This window comes from Anopheles coluzzii, chromosome 2 (genome assembly GCF_943734685.1).
Source record: "Anopheles coluzzii chromosome 2, AcolN3, whole genome shotgun sequence".
NCBI lineage: Eukaryota > Metazoa > Arthropoda > Insecta > Diptera > Culicidae > Anopheles > Anopheles coluzzii.
Window position 1 is genome coordinate 95914631 of NC_064670.1, and position 15837 is coordinate 95930467.

At 42.5% G+C, this 15837-nt stretch overlaps 2 protein-coding genes across 2 annotated transcripts; one reads left to right on the forward strand and one right to left on the reverse strand.

Annotated features, from left to right (window-relative positions):
- Positions 1-343: 343 nt before the first annotated feature.
- Positions 344-2111, reverse strand: LOC120953675 (uncharacterized). Its single transcript, XM_040373832.2, has 2 exons — positions 1094-2111; positions 344-1016 (listed from the first exon to the last, which is right to left on the reverse strand). The coding sequence occupies exons 1-2, from the start codon at positions 1304-1306 to the stop codon at positions 849-851; spliced, it is 381 nt and encodes a 126-aa protein (XP_040229766.1). The 5' UTR covers positions 1307-2111; the 3' UTR covers positions 344-848.
- Positions 2112-2494: 383 nt separating this feature from the next.
- On the forward strand, positions 2495-3598 carry LOC120953674 (uncharacterized). The gene is made up of 2 exons (XM_040373831.2): positions 2495-3085; positions 3174-3598. Exons 1-2 carry the CDS (start codon positions 2891-2893, stop codon positions 3360-3362), a joined length of 384 nt encoding a protein of 127 aa, XP_040229765.2. The 5' UTR covers positions 2495-2890; the 3' UTR covers positions 3363-3598.
- The last annotated feature ends 12239 nt before the right edge of the window (positions 3599-15837 follow it).

Here is a 15837-nt window from a genome sequence, read left to right on the forward strand (position 1 = left end):
ATCGTATTTCTGAAACTCTATAATTTTTATTTTGCTTAATAAAGTGTAATCTGTGCCAGCTTTTTTATTATTCTCACATAGAAGTTTTATGATCAACGATTATTGTTCTTAGGAAGAACTGAATTCTTTCAAACAACTAATATTAATGTATTAGTCAGGAAGGAGTATACGAATCCAAGACATTATGGTTGCAAAAAAAAAAGATTATTTGCCACTTATTCCATAACATTCCACTTGTGGAATAAAAAATAAAACATTTAATGAATATATGTTTGTATTCAATGTCTAAAAATACCTTTTATTCGAATGATAATTCAAAAGTCTAAAGCAATGGAGTCTCCAGCTAATTTTTTTCAACAATATATTTACGAGTAAAACAAACCCTGTTACTACAAAAAGAACGGTCGCTCATTAAACTTAAACTTAATACTTGCGATTGGTGGAACGGAGCAAATGTATTTTCCAGCGAATTATTTATTGAATACACGAAATATTCTGATTTTTTGTTGCTAAAAGTAAATGTCCAAAACGTGTGATCGGCAGAGTAAGGCTTTGTGGCTGTTTGCTTTCTATATGCCGGCTCATTTTCCTTCATGCATGTGATTAAACCATCATACATTTTGAAAAATTATTCTATCAATTGGACTCATTACGTGGAGCTCTTGGGGCATTTTAAAGGAATGTACTTCTTTTCGTCGCAAAATTTGCCGATCACTGCCGCGGACCATACAAACATTCAAATTTATAGTCATAATTGTAAGAATAATTCAAGTCAACTGGTTAAAAATTTGACAATAAATATTTATTAAAGTAACAAAACAATGCGCTCCTTTCTTACTGCTGCTATATTACTTTACACAATAGTACTTCACTATAATGGCGTACGGCAAAATAGACTTTGCATTTATCTTAATTGTAACGGTCGTTGTTCCAATCTTGCCACTAGAAATATCGGCCGTAAATCCGTGCGTTGAGTACCTGTCTGCCGCCAGCGTAATAAAGTTGATGTTTTTAGCCTGCACACGGAACGAAAGAAGATTCGTTTATTAATGTTTTATTTCATTCCTTTTCCTAAAAAAAAGAGATAACTCACCGCTGTCGGATTGGTGTACGACACATCCTGTGGCATTACCGAGCCTTTGAGAAGCGTTTTGGAGTAGCACAAAATGTCGGCCGCATCTTTTGCGCCGAAAAAATAGCTCTGCTTCGACGTGTTCACATCGCTCGACGTGTACAGGCCCCGGACATCCGGGCAGAGGACGACGATCAGTCCCGCGATCAGCACAAATCCCGCTGTCCGATGCATTCTGCTAGTGCGGTCCGTTCTGTATGCCGGGCGGTGTGCCCAACCAAGCCGCTTTTATAAACTTCCAAGCCGTTACGTTTTGCACTCCTGCGGTGTACCTGTAATTGAGGACAGCCTCATTGAGCCGACAGTTTAATGTCCTTTCCCCCCGACGAAAACAAAAACAAACCAAAAAACCGACCACTCCAAAAATTGGTTTCAATTTTTATCTCCTGTTTCTACCACTTTCTCACACGATCTTACCCAGAGAAAGTTACCTTTATTTCCTTCCAATCGTTTGTATGGCCGGGCTTGGAGAACGTTTCCGGATTTGCGAAGCGAAGACACTTTTGGTAGCAGCCAAAAGTGGTAACGGACGTGAAATAAAATTTCACCTGCACCCCTTGCACCGAAATGCACTGCTCCCAGCACATCCTTCCCTTTGCCGTGCTGCACCGTCAGGCGCGGCGCGAAGGGATTCTATAAAAGTTACCGCTTCGTGCGGGACATGTTTCAGTTCCGTCGCTGGCTCGATAAACAAGGAAATCGATAAAAATGCATCCCACGTACCGGCTGAGTGCGTTCTGCCTGACCGTGATCCTGTGCAGCCTGGCGGTCCGAGGCACGGTGGGCTCGCTGCAGACAAATACCAACCCGGCGGTGAAGGAATTTGGTGTGGCGGACGCTAAGCTCGTGCTGTGCTTCGACAAGACGGTCTACGCGCTTAGCCGGAGCCCAACATCGTTGGCTCACATTACGGTAGGTTGGACCAACTGCATGGGATCGTCTTGAAATGTGCGTCCAACATTACTGATCTATTTGTATTTGTAACACTTATTTTTAGGACAAAAACATCAACTACGTCAAGGTGGAAACGCTCAAACCAGGATACTATGGTGGCGTCAATGCTGAAATTACCGGCGGTGCCATCAAAAAGCCGAACATCGTCATTACACTCACCGAGGGTGGTAGAAGGAACATTTTCAAAAGTAACGTAAGGGTGCAAATGTACTGCGAAGCTTAAATTGCCATAATTTATTAAAAATTGAGTATCAACATATTGTTATAAATGAAGAAATTAAGGTGTTTGTTACAATGATGACACATTTATTATAAGGCTTTGTTAAATATTTTCATTGCGTTCTATAAGGATTTTGTTTTGGTTGGATTTGGTTGAAATAAATCTTTTGTTTACAAAACTGGGAAATATTACGTTACATTTTATGTGTTTTTTGTTTCATGGTCCTGTTTCGCTCTCTCTCAAATCCGCGTGCAATAATACGCTGGTCCTTCACCTTCGCACGGTGACCTCAAAACACTTTTATTGGCACAGACACTGGCGCGGACACTGCAAAAAGTAATAATAAAATGCTCCGTAACTGAGGCCACCCAATAATCCCCGAAAATCTCTCCCGCAAAACTCCCGCAAACGAACACGCTCAGCCAGCCAGCCTGGTTTAATGTTATCGATATAAAAACGAACCATCCCGCACCAGCACGGTTCAATCTCGTCGAAAGTGATCAGGAAGAAAGTCATTCCGCGTGCGTTCGTGACCGTGCATTACACCATTCTTCCGAAACTGCCCCAAAGCATCGACCGTAAGAATGGACCGTTGTTGCCTGTTTGTGATTTCTGGATTTCTGCTGATTGTCGGACTACACACGACCGGGGCGAGCTTGTTGAACACGAACCAGGATCTGGTGGTGCAGTTCGGAACGTACGATGCAAAGTTCCAGCAGTGCTTCTACCAGAAGCTTTACTCCGGCATGATCAGCCCGCAAAGTGTGACGTTTAACAATGTAAGTGGTGTAATCTAATGTGTTTTGTTGTCTACTATGCAGTGAAATTTGTCAATTTGATTTGCCTTGTTCTGTTCTCTCTGTTTAGCCGGCGGCGAAAGCGATAAAGTACGTTATTGTGGAATCGGATCAGAAGATTGATCTCGGCGGTATAGCGGCCTCGATCACGGCGGGCACGGTCGGTGACAGCAAGGCGATCACGGTTCAGGTAAACACCTCGCCGAACACGATCAAATTCCTGAACAATTTCACGGTGAAAATGTACTGCGAGAAATAAAGTAGTTAATGTAGTTCGTTATAGGATTTTCGTTTGTTTTATTTCTGGTACTCTGCGTCTGACCAAAGATCACTCTTTGCCATATGAAAAAAAAACACACACAAAAAGATAATATTACCTTTCCTTATTCTTATTCTTATCTGTGAGAGTTTCTGTGAGACCTATCCGCTCCTATGATGGTACCCATCTCTCATAATCAGAGGCTTACTGTACGCTTAATTGACGTTCGACTACTCTGAGTAGGGTAAATGTACCAATAGTGGTGCAATTTGTGGTGGTACCGATGTGTTTTAATGGATTTAAAGTGTCAGGAAGGACATTTTCTGAATATTTTAACTCATAGCAATTGTAATATGTTTTATCTTCGCAATCACAACCATTTTTACCATGAAATACATCAAATTTACGAAAAAATACAAATTTTTGTGGCTGCTTCGTTGTACCTATAATGGTGGTATGGTTCCTATAGTCGTCTTATTGTGTTCCTATAGTGGTGGTAAACAAAGATGCATCAAAAACGATGTATAATATCAATGAAACTTAGTTTGGAAGCTGTTTTCGTATGAATAGCAAGGATTACTGCCATAATATTGGTTTCTTCCGTAATTTGATCGTAAAACAATGTATAAATTTGATCGATGAAACTATTGACTAAAGTATGAGTGTCGTCAACCTACACCCGAAAGAGTGTGCTTGATTTGAAGTCAATTTTTCATTGAGCCATTTAAGCGAATTTTGGCCTGTTTTTGGTAAATTACCTACATAAAACTCGTTTCTGTTGCTTATTTTAGTGAAAACAGTGCGACATGTCAAAAATATCCTCGAAAAAATCTAAAACGACCTGTTTTTATTGATTTTATAACTATAACCACTATAGGAACATGCCTGTTTTGTGTACCTATAGTGGCACTATGGTAAAAAACACTTAAAAATGCATAAATATGGTCAAAAGGCAAATAATTTTGGTAAAACAATAATATTTCATAACAGTTATGTTGAAAAACTAGTAATTGCGTGGTTATGTGGTCATTTAGAATGTTAACTGAAATATGAGTTTCGTTATGAAATCCTAAGGATTTTGGAAAAATGTTGACACATTTCACAAAATAATGGATTTTTTGGTCACTAAGTAACGGAATGGCCCCATTTCACTTTTAAACCCTTTGTGAAAGGCTAAAGAACATTTCACACTAACGTAAATAACTTAATTACTTGTAATTTGCCCTATGAACCGCATTTTAGTGCAATACCACCACTATTGGTACTACCACCACTATAGGTACATTTACCCTATCGACTAACGTTTTCTTCGGATTTTTTTAGTTTGATTCACGTTATAATTTTTGTTCGGAGGAACAGGACTGAGGAACATCCCTGTCATTAAAATGCATTTTAGACTCTTTTTGGTTAGTCCTAAGGATGGCAACAAATACAAACAAATAAGTACGTTACATTTAAAAAGCATATGAATTGCTTTCTCTGGTAATTCACAATGGCTAAAATTTGGATTATCCGCAATTCTTATTGCATGCAGTCAGCATTTTGCTAGGTTGTATCCCACTAAGATTCGATTAGTTGTTCGAATTTCGTTTGCTGACAGGTTGACTTCCTGATACTAAGACTTATCTACAAAAACTGATTGAAAATACTTAAACCTTTTACCTTTCTTTGACGTTTGTCGCTGTCACTTTTGTAGCGTCGTCTTGTCTTAAATTTATTACGAATTTCGGATACCCACTTTCAAACTCTCTTTAGCTACTTCGTCTACTTTTTGTTTCCCAGAATGCCTAAATATCCTGGGATCCATCTAAATTCTTATGGGTGTGTTGTCCTCACATCTCATACTAGCATATCTTGTATTGAAGCGTCATAATCATAAAACCAGCAAATAATTGATATCGATAAAATTAACATAAATCCGTCTCATTACGAAACATAATATGCCCTTTTATTTGCATACTTTGTTTTAACACATTCACATTGAATCTCCATTTCCTTCCACACCGCTTGGTAAACAAAACTGCAATTACACGCTCGAATCGACTAAACAGTACATTTATGCTGCGATACAAACACTTCGCTGCCATTCTCCACTTGAGCATCGATTCGAGGCCTACCAACCAACATTACCTCCAAAAAGGAAATCGGGTTGCCCGTCGTGAACTATCCCAGCGTCCGCTCGCCCGTGACAGGTGAATGGGTAGCGCCGCGAAGAAGTCATTTAGCGCTAAGATTGATTTCCCTCCCTAGTCGGCCACTCGCACCCGCTACATTGTGGCCAAGGGCACCGACGCCGGCGCCGATTGTCTCAGTCAATCATTGGCGCATAATTCAGCCCGCTTCGAACTGCAGATCGATTTGGTGTCCGTTGCGGCGATCGTGATGCTATTATTTTGAGCGGATGGGAGGAAGTATGCGCGGGCAATTTGATGCTAAATCCTTCCCAAACCCGCGCACTACCGGGCGGGTGGGAATTTATGTCTTCTTGTGTTCAAGCGGGGTACACGACTAGAAATGTGATTCGCGCTCACGACACCGTTGACGGTCGGTGCCGTCAGCGAGGAACATTATTAGACAAGCGGTGCCGTAAATTAAGCTACCGAGCCCTTGATTCATTGTTGGCGAGGTGAGTACGTGCACTGTGTATGTACGAGGAGTGCAAAATCCTTGAGATTGGTGTTAGAAAGGAAGTAGTGGTCCAGCAAAATAATTGTGTATAATGTATGTATACATTCTATAGTTTTTTTATTAATATTAAAAGTATAATTTACGAGACAGTAAGCTTTCGAGTGTCTTCAAAGACTTCCACAATCCGCTTTCAAAAAAGGACAATAATAATCTCCACAAAAACCAACGTCTTAAGAATAAGCTGCCCCACCTCGGCCAACCAACCAATGCACGAACGCCCACCGGGACTCGGGCTCGTGGGTTTCCTTTCCTTCCCAAGGTACACCCGACCCAACAAGTCCAGGAAAAGAAATCCCCAAACCTAAGCTTCCGCCGCCTGTTCGAATGGCGAGCAGGCGCAGCGTTTCCAGCAGCCGTGTCCACAACAGCTTCACGCGAACACGGTCCAAACTGATTGTTTTTAATTATAAAAGTAATAAATATAAATGAGCCTCGCGCAGTAATGGGGCGATCCAGGGCGAGGTATTTATGAGAACATGTGTCGTTCGTGCTGGAAACTGGTGCAACCTACTGGGTGATACGCGGGGGCTTCGCAGTCGACGCGAACAACCAGCCCGAACTGCCGAACCCGTTTGCTGACATCGGCGGGAAGAGCGTCCAGCCAAAAGGGAGTGGCGCTGACCGTCTGTGTAAAGGGAGAGTGCGAAAGGAACTGTTCATGTTTTGATAATTTTCTCTCAGTTTCTTAGTCGGTTTAAAGATTTTTTTTTAACAATTGTAAGATATTAAAAAAGAAACAGAATTTATTTTTAATTAAATTGAGTTAATTTCAATATTTTGGTATTAAGAAAATCAGGTTTATGTACTTTTGAATTTATACGACATGAAACAATTACTACTTTTATCGTTTTAGCTCATATTCAATATACTTAGTCTTAGCTTGTTTACTCAACGTTAGCACAAAATAAAAAATGGTAATGCCATATTAAATAGAAAAGAACAAAAATAACATCTTAAATTGTCACAAAAAGACAATTATCAAGAGAAAGAACAAAAAAAAACGGCTTAAAAAATGTGTGCTTTAAAAACAAACAAATAATTTGCATCAATTTAAATGAAATTTTTTTTTTATCAAGGTTGATGATTTCAATAAAAAGATGACAAATCTTCCTGTTCCTTTTATTCTTTTATCATCTGATCATCATTTTTAATGACAAATGTTTCCATTTTTTTCTCATTTATTGTTATTCTACAATCGATTTTCAAACTTCTTTTCTTTACTTCTGTGCTGTCTTCATACAATCCTCCCACTTTTCCTCGCTTTTCTCAGCTCGGCTCTCCTTCCCAGGCCAATGAATACAATTATGCTCTATCGAATCATGTTGTCAATTAAACCGCTCGGTACCAAAAAAGGCAAAAATAAATTAGCGTAAACCGATACAAAACACAAGAAAATTTAGATAAGAACCCCGTCGGGTCCCGGTCCCGGCAGCTCCCGCTCACCAGCTCGAGCTGCAACGACACAGGGCGTGCATAAATTAGTCACCAGCACGACTACGGTTTTGGGGGTGATCCCGAGAGGCAAACGGTGGCCGCAGCCGCGATCGGATCGTACATTCCATACGCCACTCCCACGACGAGCCGTGCAGCACAAACGGCAGACGGAGCGAAAGGAAATAAGGGCAGGAGCGAGTTCTGCCCGAACCTTTTTGGTGCAGCCGGGCTGAGAGTGGCAGGGGCAAAATTGGAAAAAAGGAACCGGAAAGCAGGGTCTGCGTGTACAAAACCGTGTACACCGGTGTGCGCAGGGCCACCGATTCAGATTTGTCATTTGCCGTGGCCCGGTTTGCAGTGGGTGGGACAGTTTGTCGTTGCATACGACAGGGTGTCGCTGTTTTGCACATGCGAACTGGGCCCGTTCGCTTCTCCGCCGTGGCCGTCGCCCCCTGTATCTCCCGTAGGAAGTTATCCCGGGGCCTTGCACACGGTGCCCGGAGGTCCCTGCGCCCAGATAGTGTCTATGATTTATTACCGTTCGGGGTGTGATAAATAGCGCCCGCGCGATCGAAAGCCGATCGAAATCGGTTCCAGATAAGCACGGTGTTTGTCAGGTTTTCTTCCCGCTCCTTGGACTTGCTTGCTTGCCGTTCCCGGGGGCGTTTGTTTTATCCGGTGTGTTTGCACACCGTTCGTTTCCCTTTTCCACCGTACCTGGGACTGTTCTAAGCGGTCGCCCTCACAGGGTGACTCCACACCGGCCAAGAGCGCAGAGAAAAGCTGTCAAAACACGGGGGGAAAATCGATGACAGGATGCAAGTGCTGTGTGCTGTGATACTTGTGCCGAGCGCCATGTACTGTCTTGCCAGCGAGCGAGCGCCTGTGGAGAAGGCGCAGAAAAAAGCACCCAATCCATTACCTCGTACCGATGTTCGATCGGTGTACAAGCCAAAGATAAGCATCGCGTGAAAAGCTTGGCTATTGAAACAACGCTGGAGCAATGCGCCCGCCCGCCACGACCGAAAAGGGGCATTGAAAATCGGTCGGGAAAATGTGTTTCTTAGTACTATCTTTTTTTTTTTTGTTGGTTAGCTTCAACAATGTCCCAAGGTGGTTTGCGTGCTTATTTGCGGTATATTACTCGATCCTTCGATATCTTATCTTAGCGACAAGAAGTCGAGCCCGATGTGAATTAGCCCGCGATGCAATGATATCTCATTCGGTTACAACGGACACCTACCGCAGACACCCCTGCAGACAAGATTCGCGATAGGCGTTGTAGCAATAGCGATAGCACGACGTTGAGATAGATTAGGCTGATTACCATAATTCAGAATAGAGAAAAACTTACACACACATATGCACGGGAATTATGCAGCACACGATGGGAACGGAAAGTCAATGATTTAATGAAATATGGCTAATAATGAGGTATTTTACGTATAATGTAATTTAACTTCAATCTATCTCAGTGAAATATTAATCATCCGGATTGTATTGATTATACCTAATTGATAGTTTTCTTTCACTATGCATGTCACAATCGCAACGTTGTACGTGAATACACCTAAATTTTATTGTATGATATGTTTTTAAAGTTTTTGCTATATTTCTTGAAAAATGTGTGCTACCATATAAACATAGTAGAAACATGCATGAAGAGTTGTAGGAAATTCCAAGTTTTTCAGGTTCAGAGGCCTAGTTCTAATGGCCTTCAAGCGATTGTTCTACTTCTTAATATTATTATTATTTTTTAGAGAGCTACATCTCTGGGGCGACGAGCTTCAGGGCCCATCAAAAATAGTTTTTTTTATTGATGCATAAAAATCCGCAAGCCTCTGAAGCTTGGGACCAACAAGTACTGCAATATGTCCTTAAATTTCAGAATTTTTGTAGTTTATTTCATGAGAACTGATATTTTTGTTGATCATGTGTAGTTTTCTTAAGTTACATTAGACTATTCCTTGTTATTAGACTACTTTTATGTGTGATTTGAAGTAGGGTGTTAAATTCAATAATTTCTATTGAAGCAGTAGTACTAGAGATACAACTCAAGAGCCATATCTTAAGCGACACCAAAGTCCTTACAAGTATCAATAAGACGACAAAATTGCACAATTAAACCTTTATTTTGAATGCATGGAATGGTTAAAATGTATAAAGCACAGCAAGCGAAACACTACAATGAACATAGTTCTACTAATGCCAGTAAAATGCAATATCACCTTTGCAATGCCACAGAATAATTGATCTGCTTGATCCAGATATTAATACACATATGAATATCACTCACCATCGCTTTATCTATTCAATCTCCAGCACAATCAAGCCATTCGGCCAACTCGACCCAGATCTCACACACGAACGATGCCCTCGAAAGAGGATTAGCTGTGCCGCGCTCTCGCCCACCCGCAGCACAATCGTGCATCTGTGCAAATGCAGCTCCGATGTTATGCATCGATCATAAGCACAATTTCGCAATTCTTCACGGTTCCAACGAAACTACTAGCAGCAACAGCGACATAACGTGCATCCGTCCAACAAGAATTGGCGAGAAGCAGAGCACGATCGGAAAATTGAAATTCATCAACTGCGAGCGGCTGCGAGATGTGTGTCATTCGATTGCAAATCTTCTTACACCGGTCACCATTCCCCATCACCCCCCCATCTCGATGTGTTATCCCTTCACTGTGCTGCGGCCCTTCGGTACACTCGATTACCTTCAGATATGCAGCTACCTTTAGACCGAGGTTAGACAGAGAGTAGAGGAGGCGGTATTGGTGCAATTGGCGGGAAAATTATGGCAGCTCTAGCAATATTTTCTTCTCTCTCGTCTGCTCCTCTAGCGCTTCCGAAACGCTAAAATACATTTCGCGCTACCGACTCGAGCTGGTGTCCACCCCTTCTCTTTGCTTCCATCCATCGGACGGATCGATTGAAAGTGGTCACGTTCATTTTTTTTTTTGTTTTTTTCTTCCGTGAACGTTGCACCGAATGATGAAATCAATTTTTCCCATGCATCTAAACCATTTCCTTTGATGCGTACCGCGCGATACTGCCGCTCGGTTGGCAAATTCCCGAGGAAACGGCGGTATGCAGTTCTGGGCCCGCTGTGGTTGGAGCAGAAAAATTTGTATCTCGATGGCAATGGCGATGGCCGGTATGTCCGCTCAGGTGACATATTTCTCCGTGGGGCTTTTAAGATTGTTTGAGGATGCTATCGATTACCGCTCTAGGTTTTCAAGAATTCGTGATCGAGGTTAAGCATTAAACGGAGATTAAAAGTAAAGGCCGGCAGACGAAATTAATGATGTTTGTATAGTAAATTACTTTAGTGATCCCATTCCTCTTCTTAGCAGCAATTTCATTCAATTCATTCATTTTAATCACATTTTAATGTTGAATCGTGTTAGATGTAATAATAACTAAATGCTCACTGCAGTCCAAAAGCCGTGTAATTCACATCATTCATAGATTTTGCCTCATTAATTTTTACATTACTAGATATATACAACATTACAGGCTTTCTTACAACTGTTTCCAGATTTACAACACTATAAATAACATACAATTGGTTAAATTATAATAGAAAATCCTTTCCAACCGCTTGAAACATACACTCAAAGTTCCACGACTACGGCCGGCAACCCATTTATTAAACACAATTTGTACAGTGAATGCGTGATTGTCTTTGAACCTACGCGTGACCCTTTGGACGACCCCCTTTGCTTTCAAAGGACCCCCGTGCGTCCAACGCAACACGAATCACCGCCGCCTGCCTGTACTGCTGCTTTTCTGTTTCAATTTTTTCCCGCTTCCAATGCCGTTTCGTACGAAACACCGCCGCCGTTCCGGCAGCTGGCATTGCGGCCCCGAAAAGTTATGGCTTCCGTTTACAATGGGTCCCAAGCCCAAACGGCCGCCCTGACATGACGAAACCGCCTCCCCCTGCGACACCCACCGTTCGGGGCCGCCTTTGGTCGGCCTACGTCCATTTCCTACGCCAGCCGCGCGCATGCAGCCCATATTCGGCGCAGCCGCAGAAAGCTATGACAAATGTAATTGTACAATAAATCCAAACCTAGCGCAACCGACCGCGAGCCGGCGTGGCGGTGCAATTGCACCCGATATTGTACCAACCGCGCACCAAAAACGGATTGCCGCCGTGTGTCAAAGTTCCAACAGGGCCGCTCAAAGCGTTTTAGATAGCTTCGGATGGTAAATTGACACACAAAAAAGCCTGCGCTACGGTTCGCTACGGTATGAAAAATGCTTCTGCCTATCGATGTTGGCGAGCAATATTGGCGCGAGCTGTGGCTGACCGACTGGCTGGTCGGTTGCCTTTTGTGCACTTTCTTCGTGCGCCGAAAAAGGACAGTCAATTTTGCGATTTATTAGGGACGATTACAGACCATTCCCGCACCGATGGGGCTCTGTTGCTGTTGGTGGGCTGGGTACTGAGTCTGGGCGGTGGCATAAATAAGTGACTTTATGAGGAAGACATTTATAGTTAAGCGGGATGTTTACGGCAAGAGGGCTCGTAAACTAGGTCTAACGTACGTACGGTTAAGTGGAGCTGGGGAGTCAATCCCACTGAATGGTTCGCCGGGTCAGATGTGTCTCTCGAGGGCTGCATTTTGAGTTCTTTAAAACTGCGACGCTATGGATTGCGGATGTTAATGCAGTGATTGAAAAAATAAATAATAATAAAGTTTCAGCAATACACAGCTTATGGAGGTTTGTAGCCGTCCATTTGGAAAACAAACTGCTAACAAACATTTTCTAATTTTCTTAGCTCAGAAATTGTTATTTCATTGATTTTTCAATGGTTCCACATAAAAATATTTTGATAGTACTTTTGCTAACATATTCATCATTAGTAACATGCGTACTAGTGATTAGTAGTTTGGAATGGTGTCATGGTGTCATCTACCTTTAAACTAGAACTCTACAATCTTCGAACGAATCCAAAAGTGTCAGGATGAATCCGGATGAATTTAAACGAACACAGTGTCTATCGAACTGATTCAAACGACATGAATCCGGATGACTAATGATAAATCTGGATGGTTCCGGATGAATCCAGACGAGTCAGAACGGCTCGGAATTCGTAATAACGAGCCTGTGTCCCATCTTCACTCATGCGGACTCAGCTTAAATCATTCGGGCTCGTCTTTTAGTTTCCTAAGTGTGCAGGTTTGGTCGAAATCAGACATAGTTGCACAGAGCCTATAAAAGGCGTCTAGATTCGCTCGAGCTTCTTCAAATTTCCTAATCAATTGTTTTTAAGACCTTGGATCTTGTTCGTCTTGTTTGACACAACTAAAATTTGAAGATAAACTCTTCCTTACTGTTTCGACCTACCAAGTTCTTCATTTTACTTAATATTATATTACCTTTCAGACTGTCATATGTAGAGAAGTCCTTCAGCTTTATTCTTCTAGCACACAGTCTATAGATCAACAAAATAAAAGAATTCTCGAATCCTAGAATTCTATAATTTTGCCAGCTTGATTAACAATTACATAAAAAAAATTACTTCATTCCTCGTTTAAAACTTGCTCTTTTAAACTAGCAAGCCATCATGTATCTACCAAACGTCAAGCTAAACACTCGTACTACTTCATGCTCTTACCTCATACTTCACAGATCTTATTTGCATAAACTATCTAGATGGAATAGCACCTCATAAAGTAGCCAACTTTATTCCCTTTTTTTTGCTCTCCAACAATCGCGATTGTGGTGACATTCTCAACGACACGTATCCTCGGACCACGTATGCTTGCCTCGAACACACCTGGACCCAAGGTACTTCCTTCGGACGGCACGATCGCTACCTATCTTCATGGTCCCGCCCCTTATCGGGCCCGAATCGAGCATAAACACAAAGCACGACGCTCGCAGCATAAAAGTGATGCGAAATTCCATAAAATACAACCAACGCACCACCAACAACACCTCACCAGACGGGCTAGAACATTCACCCCTCGTTTCGAAGGTGTGTGGAATTTTCCAGCGAGCATAACTAAGCCCACCTACCCGCCTAACGCTCGCCGAGCGCGAAACAATATTTCGGCGAATAAATGGACCATTCGGTGCTAATCGCACTAATAACTTATTCAGTCACCCTGCAGGCCGCCTCTAGTGCTAGTAACAGAACAACAACAACAACAACAAAAAGCTCCCTCGTCACCTTGTTCCGAGCGGTAGGCAGCGTCGCGGGGAACCCAAGCCGTTCGGACCACAATTAGTCACCCAGTCCAACATAACAGGGACCATGGAACAGGCCGTGGAAAAAGGCCGCCCCAGAATTATGGTCCGACTTTTTACGCACCACGTCTTGCGCCCTGCTGTCGTACGGTGTTGGTTCATTTGAACGGCTCGCTGGGTCAGCAATTTGGAGCCCGATTTATTGGACGATTGTTCTACATTTTTGATTTCGTTAATTACGCCCCCTGGTCCCCGCTCTCTCCTTTTCGGGACCTGTTGATTGAGAACGCGCGTACACGTAAACGGTGCATAAACGGGTACGTCCGGCCGGGCAACATTGTTGCCGTTGGGCCAAACTCCTGGCTCCGGCCTTTGCGATAATCTTTAAAAAAAAAACTCGCCAAACAAAGCGGGAAAAAGCCCTTATTCGAGCAGTATCCCTGTTCCACCATTGAGCTGGCTTAACGTGACCAGCCAGCACATAAAACCTAAAGCACCCGAAACCACCTCACCAGAGAGAAGAGAGGAAAAAAAAACAGATAAACAGTAACGATTATGGCTGACAACTGATATCCCATTCGTAGCTCAGAACCGTGCAGGGGATGGAAACGGTGGAAAACCCTTCAAAAGCAGGGGGAGGGCGAAGGGAAAAAAGACGAATTTACGATCTCACCTGTGCCATAGATTCTGCGTCACCACTGTTTCTGCTGCGCCTGCTTCCCGTTGACGATGGTGGAAAGTCAGCGAACCGTCGAATTGCGTTCCTAATGCTGCGTTTCGATCGCCACGAACGCCATAGCGAACGCCAGCCGCATCCGGCGGGTGAGAAGCGTGCTTGATTTAATGTTACGACCAACGTCAGAGGCTTCAGCAGGCCCATTCGGAGGGCTTGATATTACCAAGTACCTACTAAACCTGCTTGCTTTTCTGGCTCGGTGTGAAACGCCCAAAACAACGGCGTTGAAAAAAGGGTAGCCAGTGGTCAGCCCTGTAAGCTCTGAGAGCTTTCAAATAATCTAAAGGTAAATTATTCGATCATTCCCGCCGGCGATCGAGATAAGAAGCAAATGGAGTTTTATCCCATTTTCTTAATTACTTTATTATAATTTTGTGTGTGAATTATGAGCAAGTCTCGGAGGCCGAAGGGTGTGTTTTTGTTTCAATTGAGACGGTTCCTCGAATGCATTAGTTTTTTTTTAATTTCCTAAACTTATACTAACTGCCTTGATGGGTTCGGTTGATGATCGTTGGTTTTTATATGATCGTTTGTGGATGTATATTTGAAGACATTCGTACGATGATTTCCCCCTTTTTCATTTGCATTTTTTTTAAGTGAGATAAATTCAGTACGAAAACATGGCTGTTATCTTTGGTAATGTCAACGATCTTGTTAGCTTTTAGATTTCTCGATTCATATCGTGCTCTGGTGGCGGTATGTCACGATGGTTGAGCAACAGCCAAAGATAAGACCAACTGATGATATCACAAATATTATAGACATCTAGGTAACTTTAACTAATAAATTAAAGGAGCAATAAACAATGAACGTACCGTGGGTGTTGAAGAATGTTATCGCAGGACCTTAACAGTGAAAATCGAGCATTTGCATTAAGCTGTAGTAGTATATTAGACTACAATAGAGTAGTGATGTTGCTGAAGTGTTTGAAGCACTGAAATAAGATTGATTGTTCTGAAAATATTCTCTGCTATTCTGCAATTCATCAAATCTTAACACCATCATCGCCTTTTCTTTGATTCGTTGCTTTTTGCGATGGTCTGCCCGATGGAAACTTTTTTGGAAGACTCCAATGCACTAACCCTTCGAGGTGACACGTCATTTGTGTGTTACCACCAAGGTTCTGGAGGTGTTAGTTTATCATCGATGACCTACTGCCCATGCTACCGCGATTTGTGAACAACAACTTATTCGAACTACACACTGCCTATCATTTAGTCTAGGATCAAGGAATATTTCAATCTTCGTCTCTTAAGTTTCGTCGTATGCACCCCGCTCATGCTCCTGGTGTATTTTAGTGGTGGGAGCTTGGAAACCGACCTACCCAATTCCAATTCCGTGTAGGGAATCATTTCCGGAGCCAATTCTGATGCTGCGATCGATTCTGGAATCAGAATTGGCTCC